Source organism: Girardinichthys multiradiatus, chromosome 20 (assembly GCF_021462225.1).
Source record: "Girardinichthys multiradiatus isolate DD_20200921_A chromosome 20, DD_fGirMul_XY1, whole genome shotgun sequence".
NCBI classification, from domain to species: Eukaryota; Metazoa; Chordata; class Actinopteri; order Cyprinodontiformes; family Goodeidae; genus Girardinichthys; species Girardinichthys multiradiatus.
The window spans coordinates 18,334,476-18,347,185 of NC_061812.1; the positions used below are offsets into that span (position 1 = coordinate 18,334,476).

The 12,710-nt window shown below is 36.5% G+C and overlaps 1 protein-coding gene across 2 annotated transcripts in view; it reads right to left on the reverse strand.

The window, feature by feature from the left end:
- Positions 1-12,710, reverse strand: part of vgll4b (vestigial-like family member 4b) — a 49,796-nt gene that overhangs the window by 18,228 nt on the left and 18,858 nt on the right. Inside the window, exon 1 of one of the 2 annotated variants that reach the window (XM_047348746.1) lies at positions 3,322-3,782. The exons of the other annotated variant lie outside the window; for it this stretch is intronic. Within the exon in view, the coding sequence (XP_047204702.1) occupies positions 3,322-3,403 (82 nt within the window). The 5' untranslated portion in view covers positions 3,404-3,782. Of the gene's footprint in view, positions 1-3,321; positions 3,783-12,710 lie in introns of those variants that run through there. 2 annotated transcript variants of the gene reach the window in all.

A 12,710-nucleotide genomic window follows, 5' to 3' on the forward strand; every position in this document is an offset into this window, starting at 1 on the left:
CATATAGGAATTAAGAAATGAACCATAATTAAACATAATACATTTCTTTCTTCTATAATTAGTACTCAAAGAGTTATATCCCTGCATTCCTCATCCAACTTACACAATCCTTAACTTTTTTTAGTAAACGTCGATGCTTAGAACTGAACCCTGGACATGGTCCTAGTTTTTCAATACACATACTGTAGGTGATACTGAGAAATAACAGTAACATTTATGCACAATTTGTTATCATGAGATGGTGCAGCAAAAGCCAAGGACAAGGCAGGGGAAATTCTTTTATAATTAGGCCCAGAATAGCTGTCTTATGACTGAAATGATCAAGCCCGGATCCACCATAGGGTTAACATGGCCAAATGCCCAGGGCATCCCTTGCAATGGATGAAAAAGTATGAGCTTAGAATAACTAATCATGTGGAATGTAACAAAAGCTGTTTCAAGCCTTGTTTTCTAAACAATATATCTGGCTCTGAGTTTTAACTGGCTCCTGAGATGTTGATTAGTAATCAATCAAAATATCTAAATAAGAACATGACTGGTTCATGTAAAGCAGCGGTCGGCTCTAGGAACAGGTAAAATGTTTGCAGTGACTCAAGATCTTTTCTTTTTCCGTGTTATGTTCTAGCATCAGTTTCTCTGTATCAATTAGGATTTGACAGAAAAACTGAAAGATGGCACAACCTATTGTAAAACAAAAGGAAATATATATTCAAGTCCAGCATTTGTTCTCTTCTGTCTGGAGAGAACAAATCTGGAAAGTATCTACTCTTAAGCTGTTTTTTTCTATTGTATTTATTACTGCAGCAAAGGTTTGTTGCACTGTTTCCATAACAAACACAGTTCTGCTGTGTGATATTAAATATTTTCACCCCGATAACAAAATTATGATTTTATCTATTACAGTATTATGTACATAATAAATGAAGTTTTGCCCAGAGATGCATCTGTATCTGCCTTTTATTTGCCAATACAGATTTCCTTGTTTTTTGGGAGTTTGTGTTTTACAAATTCTGAGCCCCTTCATGTCATAATGTTGTAATTTATCATTTCCATGTTTTCATTTACAGAATGCAGCCGTCTGCCAAGGGGTGCTTCATTCTGGCCAAGCAGCAAGGATATTATGTTAAAAAGTTAAATAATTTTCTATAACTTATTTATAACTCTTTCTACAACGTAGTCATGTTGAGCTGTAAGGAAATGTAGTGTAATTCCAGAAAATATCTACCAGCAGGAGGTCACTCAAGCTATTGTGGATTATCAGTCATAATCTGTCTTATTTTATAAGAGACGAATGGCCCCGATTTGAAAGAGACAAAATAAATGCAAATAGGGTGTTCTACACAATCAGGAAATAATGTACAATTAAATAAATCATACATAATATATGAGCAAAGGAATACCTATTTATCTATATATATAATGAAAAAAAGTTAACTACAAAAATAAAGTGACATGCAATGGTTAAAGGTCACTGTTGGAAAATAGTTTGATTACGGGTAAGAAAGGGAGGGATGGTAATGGCAAGGCATAAATAGGAAATGGTAAGAACTGGCAAACTCACCGAGCGCCAGATGCTACTAACCTTATCTATTGTTTTTTTAAACTTATAGAGTAGCTAAAACCCAAATCGACTCATTTTTAGCAGACAGACTGTATAAATTGGGCCTCAAGGATTCTATCAAATTTTGACATTTTCATGTAAACCTTTTTAATTCAGTAACATTTGGCATAAAACCTTAGTGCTGTCCTCTTTGGGTTGGAGGGTGGCTACTGCAGTTGAATTTTTGGTTACAAACGGTACAGCTTGGTACAGAGACTCAGAAGTTGTTGTTTTTTTTTCACGTTAGCATTTTATTACCTTTTAATTTAAGTACTTTGATTTTTTAGTCATCTCAAGTTTTATAGTAATTACCTTTGTTGTTTTGTAAATTTATGGATTAGGTGGAATCGTTGAGTCAGCGCTTTGATCCAGTGGTTTAAACTGATAAGGCTCAGGCCCGCTGGGCTCCACAAAGTCTTCCACCTCAAAAGACTGATCTGTGGCGAAACTTCCTGATCGCTCTGGTCACTCTCCATGTTTCAATATGTCGTAGCTAAACCCCAAATAAACTTTTTTTTTTTTTGCACACACCCTGCTTAACCCCCCCTCCACTCATCCCCACACTTGGCCGTGACCCTCAGTGTTTCTTTGCACTGCCCACCTTGGTGAAAATTTTTAACATTTGCCTGGGGCCGGGGTTATGCTTTCACAACAGGTTTATTTCTACTTTACATATTCCACGAGTGCCTCATGGAACATGAGTAGGAGTATCTGAAGTATCTGAGAGTTTTGCATCATGCTATTATTAAATTTGAAACATCTAAAAGTAAGCATTTAAATGATACCAAGATCATGTATCTGGGTCAATAAAATAAGATGTTTCCACCATTTTAAAATCATTGATATTAAATTTAGATGAGCTAGAAAAGAATGTATTCGCATATAAACATAAGTTGATTTTTACTATTTAACCAGATTGACATGATGTATGTGTTTAAATCATTTTCCCCGTAATTACTTAGTGGATTTGAACTGGTTATTTTGACCATTGCTAATGATGGTTATAATAATCTAATATATTTCAGGTGAAATGATTTGACATTGTTTTGTGCATGCAAGTACAACAGGGTTAGGGTCAGGGGCCTCGAAGTTCTTAGTGCCCAGGGCCCCAAAAATGTTAATCCAGCTCTGGACATATGAAAATTAAGACAGTCATTTAACTTACAAAACTGTGGAAGGGTCCTGCTTTTAACCTATGTAATGCAAAAACAACCTCTAGCTCCAATGGCAGGGAGAAAAGAAAGACAGAAAAGTATATCCTGAAAAGAATCCTACAACACCAACGGAAAAACAAAGTCCTGAACACCAGAATCGGATTCATCTAAAACGGACAAATGAAACCACCAAAGCTAAAACTACAGTAAAACACTGAGATTAGCTCACGTATTTAAACTACGTTATTCCACACAGTAGTGCCTGAGCTTTCATTGACCAGCATCAATTAAACAGGAAAAAAAAAAAAAAAAAACAAGACAGCGGGTAAAGATTCATTTCTGCTCGCAGATTCAACCGCTAGCTGCCGAGACCAAAATACGTCGTCAGTTAAAAAGAACCCCCCCCCCGTTTTAAACATTTTTGGGACAAAAGCAGCAGCTCATTAGCAAAGGACCGGTTAGAAAACTTCGCCCCACTCCGTCGTTAGCGCTAGCTCACGGTTCATCAGCAACTAGAACGAAGTTTCTAAAACAACCGTTAAAATGCCGACAAACAATCGCGTTTACCTTCGTAGCAGAGAATACCGATGTTGTTGTTCATTTTGTCCAGGTACTGGTAGTTCAACAGGTCCATCTTCGTTAGATGCATTTATCGAGCTTTCATTAAAACAACAACAACAAAAAAAGACCAGCTTTTTCTATTCTTCTCCTCGGTTTCTCCTTTCAAACGTCAAAAAAAAAAAAAAAAGAAAAAAAAAAAAAAAAACTAAAAGGCCCAGCCTCCAACTTTACTGCTCTTAAAACCCGTTAACAAAACAAAAAGTGGCCTCGCTGCCGTTTAAACTGGTTCGCGATATTTTTCCTCCTTTCTAAATGTGGGTTAATGTGTAGCGACAATAAAGAGCGAACGACAAGCGAAAACGTAGCGTCAGTTGTCCTCACAGCCAGCTGTAAATCGACTTCACTGACACGCAGGCTATGCTTGGTATGACTCCTATGTTGTAGCAGTGGTTTCCAGTGCTGCTGAGAGGAGCGCACTGGGCATGCTCCCTAAATCCCTGGAGCGCCTCAAATAACAGAGATGTTTAATGCGCAAGATCAGCCCCCTTAAAAAACATTCACTCACGTTGCACCAACACATTTGAGCTTTAGAGATCATACATTAAAAAAAAAAAAAAAGTTCCTAAAAGCAGCATGTGTGACCTATGAATGTGTCAAAGATTGCTGAAGTACAATGCCTCTAGAAATATAGAGGTGATAACAGAGAAAATGAAAGGTGCCATATAAATATGCTTTAATCACACTGGTTTTTGTGTGCATCCCTGTGGGAACATAAAAGAATAAACATGAAAGTTGTGAAATGGAGGATAAGTCATAAAATGGTCTAACTGCAGGGAGGTTTAAAAAGACATAGAAGATATCTTATTTTAGAGATGTTTTAAATGTGTATTCATATAGGTCAATGGGTGGGTTTTTGTTTTGCTGTCAGGATAACATATTGCATACAATGCAATTTAAGGGACGTCATATTTTATCCTCTTTAGACAGTTAAAAAAGCAAATCAAGCATACATACGCTCTATAAGATGCTTGTAAATTGTATACGCCGTTTAAATATAAAGGGGAGTACTTTACTTTGTTGATTTTAAAAGATCCAAGAAGTAATCAGGCTATTGGGTTGCTTTTACTTTTTGATTGGCCCTCTACTGCCTCCTGGCGTCAGAGAAGGGTTTTACTCAAGTTCAACTATTGGGAAAAGAGAAAAAGTTTTGTTTATGTTTTCATTTAAATGATTAAATGAAGCTTATGTGGAAAATGTTGAGGGTAACATTCACGTATTTAACTGGAAAACCACGGAGCAGGGAGGGGTTGTGCCTTAGAGTTTACACACAAATATGTACTTGTCATTGGTCTTGTACATGACACATATTCATACACAGACAGGGGTAAACAGCTTATTACCAGGAGGACCTTGTTGCAAACCTAAGAGATGTATGATGTTGACTTAATAAGCAAAATCCTTCCCCTCTTAAAAAAAAAAAAAAAAAAAAAAAAGGCTTAAAAAGTCTGAAAACCTCCCCCATTCTTGAAACTCATACACATACACACAAAGGCATCTCCCCTCCTCCCTCATGGCCTGACCCTCTCTAATGGTCACTCAAAGCTTCGGTCTGTGTCTACTTGGGTGACCACTGTTTTCAGTTTCACACACAAAAAGAGCTGAGTTTAGTCAGTTTATTTAATTCTAGTACTTCTACTATAGCTGTCAACCTGCAGGTTAGCAGGGCAACAGCAAAGGACGAGGACTAGATCTAGTCAGCTAGTAAACTTGGATTTGTCTGTGGTAGTAAAAAAAGGAAGAAGTCTGATAAAATATTTAAAATAAAGACTTTTCTGTGTCACTTTTTTCAGTAAATTGTGTGTGGATTTTCAAGGATGAGCAGGCAAAAGGCAGCTGTTAACACAGGGGATTTTTTTTATTTGTAAATTGATTATATTAAAAAAGGCATAAGTGAAACCCTTAGACTGTCTGGGTATCCAGTAATTCCCAAGTCCAAATCAAAACCATCAGATTTCTGAAGGAAGTGGAAAAGCCAAGAAGTAAAAAGTAATAAAACAAATATCAACAAGCTTTGAACTATTAAATTCTAATGTAAGATTCACATTAATGCAGTTTATGAAAAGGTTTCTGAAGTATTTTCATCTCAACCACAGTGAAGAAGCACCATCAAGATTAAGCCCCCTTTCATCCAATAAAGCGGTCTGCCAGTCTATCAGGGATCATATTTCTTTAGGAGTTCAGAAACACATAATGTAAAGTAAATCTTGGTTCAACTTCAAGATAATGATCATTTCTGACATAAATGGAAAATAAATAACTAAAGTGTACAGGATTTCTTTAAGAAAGATAATGTCACGATGTGGTTTTGGGTTGGACCAATGCACAGACAAGAGACAGCATTTCAAAGCAGTCTTCAGTTTATTTCAAAACACCAAAGTAATAAAACACTGTAGGTGTAAACCAGAGTAAGGAATCCAAACTTACAAAGTCACTGCAGGAACATGCGGAACTCGAAGCATGGACGAGGGCAATGAACGAAGGTGTGAGACGAGAGGAACCAGCAAAGGGAACTGAAACAAAACCAACTAATATACAGAGGGAGAACAAAGGAAGGTAATCAAAGGAACTAAGAACAGGTGAGACAAGGAGGCAGGGAGGCAGAGGGAGCAGGTGAACCTAATAAAACCAAAGCATGAGGAAAGGGACTAAAGACAAGATAGTAAGCAGACCTAAATGAAATTATAAACCAAGATAAAAATAAAGCGTAAGAATCAATTATAAACATGAACTGAAGGAAACTGAGAAACTGGAGGGAACACAAGAACCTAAGAACTTTGTAAAACAGAAACCATAAGGAAACCCCGACTATAAAAGTAAACAAACTCAAACCAACACTGATAGAATAAAACTAAGAATGAAGCTGAGGAAACGAGGACTAGAATAAAAGTAAACAATAACTAAAGCTAACCTATAAAAGGAGAGGCTGGAGAACAAAGATGAACTAGGGGAACAAAGCTAAGAAAAACAGGAGAATAAAGGGAACTTAAACCGAGTAATAACTAAAAGGGGAAAACAAATTACGAGAGGAGTAACAGAAAAGAAACTAATAAATAAGAGAGTGCCAGAGAACTCTGATAAATAATAATAATCATAATAAGGAAACCATTCTAAGAAAACAGGAAAGCAACGCCAAGGAAACTAGGAGCGAGGAGAGCACACTGGGGGGCAGAAGATAACCAAAGCAGAAAACTACAACAAACATGAATACAAAACACAAATAAGAAACATCTAGCTAAAAAGGTAAACAAAAACACAAAACCAAAAGCAAAGAAGAACTGCTTCAGCCTAAACCTTTTCAGTCATTTTGTGTTCAATAATTGGACTGCTTTCTTTTATTTTTTATAAAAAATTACCAACATCAATTAAATAAATGAATATTTGAAATGAACTCGTGGATCCTATAAATAAGGGTTGTTCACCTTACACCACTGGAGAGAGAATAGGATAACCTTCAATAAAAATACCTCAGTTTCGCATAATTTATACAAAAAGTTTAAAATAAAATCTGAGCAGTGATACTATTTCTTTTTAAAAGATTATTCCTCCTGCTGCAAAGATTTTAAATAATCACCCACTAAATTGAGCTTAGTAAGTTACTAACTATTTAAGCTTTTTAAGTATGTGTGTGTGTTGTGCGGATATACTACTGAAAAATTGCTTTTGAGGACGCTTGTGGAAGCTTTGACAGGCAGTGATGTATGTGATGCTAATTACAAATGTTTACTCTTACTACTGTTCCATAAGAAGTTTTTTTTAACCAGACTGAAAGACATAACCCTTTATAGTAAAAAAAAAAAAAAAAAAAATGTATACTAGAACTTTATTTGTGATGAAAGAGCATTTGAGAAAAGCAAAAGTAAATCTCTCAGATTCCAGCTGGTTACTGCATGCAGCTGCAGATGCTGGATTCACTTCAATATGCACATCTGTCTCGCAATAATTTCAGAACGACTGTCATGGAATTTGCTTATAAAGCAAGAAGCTCTGTAATACAACGCCGTTGTTCTGGTCAGGCGTGTTGTAAGATGACTGAAGTATGAAAAGAAGATTAATGGCTGCACAAGCTTATGGTGAAATTCTACCTCCTGGTTCCAAAGAAACAAGGTGTTAAAGCACAGCTTGGCCTAATGTAGTTACCCTTTTTTGTTCAATGTTTCCACAGTCAGAAATGTCAGGAGGTCACTGTCATGTTAAAAACCTACCATAATGTCAGACTGAGTAAACATTACTGCCTATTAGTCAGACAAAATCTGTTATATGCCCAATGGGCTAGAGTTTTTTACAAGGTGAATTATTCTGCTTACCAGTTATTGATCTAATTACTTTAACTAAAAGAGGTAAATCAGTAAAAATAATATTTTCCTTTAATGTAGTGGGTACATAAGCCATTATCCTCTACTGTTATGGGATTGACCACTTACTGTTAGGTTTTTTTTAATTTACTAAGCTACTAAGGATGAAGCACAGTTCCCTCTGCAGCCTTTGAACAGGTCTAGGCTTCTTCATGAATGTTTCTCTGGTTCATAACAGCACAAACATCCCAGTGCAGCATTAACACACTAATATTGGGAAGACAAACATTGACAAACTCAAAAACAAGACTTGGACTTTAGTCACAAGTTTATTGACTTACACTCAACTTGATGAGATCATAAGAGACTCAGAACATAACTGTGACTTTAAAGCCACTGACCCGTGAGATCACTAAGACTTGAGCCATTCGACTTCAAAAAATACTCAAAGTCGTACACAAATCAAAGTAGTATTTTTCAAAAATGTGTGCTTTATAGATTTCTCAATTTAACTAACAGTATCAGTTTTCCCCCAGTTTAAAAGAACTAACCAGAATCCCCAGAACTAGCTTCTAACATCCTGTCAAGAGAAACATGAAGAATTACTCTTGTATTGCCGAGTGGAAGGCCAGAGAAAAATTGGTTCATTTGCGACACAAATTATGAAATGGTCAAAACAAAATAAACTACAGAAAGCAAAACATGTGGGTCAAAAAATATGGAAAGAGAGGTAAGAGAGTCCAACTTCCTTCAATAAGGAATAAAATAAAAATAAGTTAAGGTTATTATAATCACTAATGTACAGTTAATGTTACCTTTAGGACAAAAGAAACATTATTGCTTGCTAGTTAAATCATGAAGGCTGGAAAGCAACTTTGAATGCATGGCCAATAGTGCTGGTTCACTTACGTATATTTTTAGTATGGATCAGTCTGCTAATTACAATCTCAGTATGATCGTAGTGTGGTTTGAAAAGAAAATTTGGAAATCAAAATCAAAACCTCAAAGTTACTAAAAAAATCTAACCAAAACCTGAAAAGTAGCAAATCTTTACATTTGTGAAGTGTTAATCATGAAATATTTTAAATAAAACATTACTCAAGTGAAACTCTTTTTTCGAATCAAATAACAACAAAATCCCCCAGTAAAATAATCTGTAAAGTAAGTAACTCTAGAACTAAACTCTAGAAAACAATATGTTTTATATTTTTATTTAATTCTGACACAAATGTAACTACATACAGTTTGACTTTAAAGTAACAATAATCTTATAGAAAATCTGTTTTATTTGATAGGTATTATTTCAATAAGAAATGCGTTAGGTAGAGTAAAAAGTTTAGAAACAAAAAATATTTTTTGGTGTCACATGGGGTAATATAGAATAAAATAGAATAGAATAGAATAGAATGGATGTTCTTTATAATCCCAGACTGAAAATTGTAAGTAAAAATTTACTGTAAAATACATCATTAGTTTTCTGACCCTTTAAAATGCAATTTAGGAATCATGGAAAATATAAATTTTTACTCTGTAATTAACTTAAATATTCAGTCACAAGACTATATGAAGACTTGAAATTCAAAGCTTTGGACTTGGGGCTTGACCCAAGACTTACAGTGGCTTGTAAAAGTATTCATACCCCTTAAACGTTTCCACATATCATCACATTACAACCACAAATAAAAATATATTTTATTGGAATTTTATGTGAAAGACCAACACAAAGTGGTATACAATTGTAAAGTGGAACAAAAATTATACATGATTTCTTTAAAACTGAAAAGTGCAGTGTGCAAAAGTATTCAGCTCCCTTTACTCTGAGTGCAACGAATTGCCTTTAGAAGTTGCCCGATAATTGCTAATGACTAAATGGAGTCCACCTGTGTGTAATCTAATCTCAGTACAAATACAGCTGCTCTGTGATGGCTTCAGAGGTTGGTTAAGAGAATATTGGGGAGCAAACAGCATCATGAAGTCCAGGGAACACACCAGACAGTACAGGGATAAAGTTGTGGAGAAGTTTAAAGCAGGCTTAGGCTATGAAAAGATTTCCCAAGCTTTGAACATCTTATGGAGCACTGTTCAATCTATCATCCGGAAATGGAAAGAGTTTGGCACAACTGTAAACCTACGTGACAAGGCCGTCCACCTAAACTTACAGGCCGAACAAGGAGAGTACTGATCAGAGATCTGGCCAAGAGGTCCATGGTGACTCTGGATGAACTGCAGAGATCCACAGCTCAGCTGGGTTAATCTGTCCACAGGACAACTATTAGTTATCCACTGCACAAATGTGGTCTTTATGGAAGAGTGGCAAGAAGAAAACCATTGTTAAAAGAAAACCATAAGAAATCCCGTTTGCAGTTTTCTAGAAGCTATGTTGGGGACACAGCAAACATGTAGTAGAGGGTGCTGTGGTCAGACGAGACCTTTTGCAAAATGCCCTTTTCAGTTTTTTATTTGTTAACAAAAAAGAAATCATGAATAATTTTTGTTCCACTTCACAATTGTATACCACTTTGTCTTGGTCTTTCACATAAAATTCCAATAAAATATATTTATGCTTGTGGTTGTAATGTTGAAAAGTTCAAAGGGTTTGGATACTTTTACAAGCCACTGCAACTAGAAAGACTAGACTTCTGACTCAGAAAACAGTGACTTGGTAAAACTTGTTGAATTGAGTCTATCCCAAAAAAAATCTTTTCAGGCCTTGTTAAAAAAAACACATTATTTAAAACTGGAACTTGGAGCCCATTTTTATGTGTGGTGTCAAATAAATTAATAAATATGAAATATTTGGCACCAGGTTACCAGGGAAAATAAGTCCACAGTTTAGAAAAAATATCTTAGTTTCCTTCATATATACATGAAAATGTGATCCAATGAAACAGCAGAGGAAGAGCACCTCTCAGATGAGCAAAGACCGAAAGTCATATACTTGATTACCTGACATCTCAGCGCTTTGCATTAGGACTGTCAAGCATGTCTCTTCCACAAGCGTTGTGGCTGTGAAACGTTTGATATAAAGTCCACTTGCTCCAAACACCTGACACACCTACATGTCAGCTTACAGAACAGTAAATGCTTTTGTTTTGGAGTTTTAATTCACAGATTCTAACTGGATTATTACTATTATTTAAGTAAATGTTTTACCTCAACTAAATATTGAACTTTTAAGTAATCCACGTCTCAGTTTTGTGGGGGAACACACACACACACACACACACACACACACACTGAAGGAAGTATCATGTTGCTACACTGAAACAATGACAACAACAGGTGACTGGTAGAAGCACAGCCGCTCACTTCCCACCTTTGTTTTCTCCATGTGTGTTTGTCGTTACCAAGTAAAGCTCTGTTTATTATTAAGCCTGTTTGCTGCAGGACTCGAACTACGACAATGATGCCGTTGTACTTGTACAAAACAAGCAGAGAAAGCTTAACACACCGCTTTAATCACAAATAAACAATAAACTTGTTTCATCCTGTGTGCTATAATTAAACATAAAAAATGTATGTGCTTTTTAGTATGCAAAGCTGATAAAATAGGGACAGTAGGATTTACATGTCGCAGACATTCAGAGAGCTGATATGATGACAAAGATCTAATGGATGCCACATGTTTTAGGAATAAATATAAACGGTGGGTTGAACGAAGGACAAATGGATCTGGTTAAGCCATAATGACTGGTAAAGCTATATGGCTGGTTATGTTGATCAATCAAAAAGTTAATAAAGTTACATCTCTGGTTGCACTGATAAATCAAAAGGATAAGGAAGACAGAAGGCAGTTGTTTTTGTTGTTGAAAAAACATCATTGTAATCATTTGCTATTTAAACAACCATATAGATAATACCATAAACAAATATTACCTAAGCTGACAGGATATGTCCTTTTTCCCTTTGTAGACATACACTACTCTAAACAAATTACGAGATATTTGACTTTTGGGTGAAATTTATTGACAGCATAAAACGTTCATGCTACCGCGATACTGTATGATAAAAGTTAGGCATTTAGGTAGAAGAATGCAATGTTGATTTTCTCATCTTAAACAATTATTTGAAACAAAAGTATACAAAACTGATGGGTATACCACAACAAAAATGTCACTGTCTCTATAATGTGTCATGCCACCTTAAACATCAGCTGCAGCTTGGCAATGACATCTTATGCTGTAAGTCGACTTGTGAAGATAACTTCTTGTCTGCTGAGGCATGGCATCCCACTCCTCTTGAAGGGTGGCCCTCAGGTCATTGAGGTTCTGGGGTACAGATTTATAAGCCTCTAGATGGCAACTCAGCTGATCCCATAGGATTTCTATGGGATTTAGTACTAGAAAAAGTGATGGCCATGCTATTCCCCAGTCTCCAGCAGCCGTTCCCAATGATGCGACCTTGATGAGCGGAGCTTTGTCAATAAAGGTGAAATTAGGCCTGTGTTGTTTATGCAGGGGCACAGTGACTGGGCTTGTCACTGTACCATTTACAAAGTGTAGCGCAGTTCTGTATTGACTAGACACACCTGCCCACACTATAACACCACCACCACCACCACCAAAGGCTCGTCTGGTAACAACAGTAACTGATGTATAGTGCCCTCACTGACATCTCCAACATCGTCAGCGGTCGTCATTTCTGCACAACGTAAATCCACTTTTATCAGAGAACAGCAGTGAGGTCCACTGGTCCCTCGTCCAGTGTAAATGTTCCCTGGACCTTGCAATAAGATGATGCCTGTTCCTGGTGGTATGGTCAGGTACACTTGCAGCTTGTTTAGCACTCAGACCACACTAATGTAAATGGTTCTGAATGGTCTGATGTCACACTTGGGTGCATGTCACCTCCCTTAAATGTGCCTGGAGTTGAGTGGCATTTATCATCCAGTTCTACAGGGCACTGTTCACAATGAAGCTGTCATCAGTGTGGGATGTGGCCAAAGGAAGTCCACTTCTATGCCTTTTTGTGACTCTTCCAGGCTCTATGAATCTCTGCTGCAACATGCTGAAGATATTCTGTGACACTCTAAGCTCAGTGGCC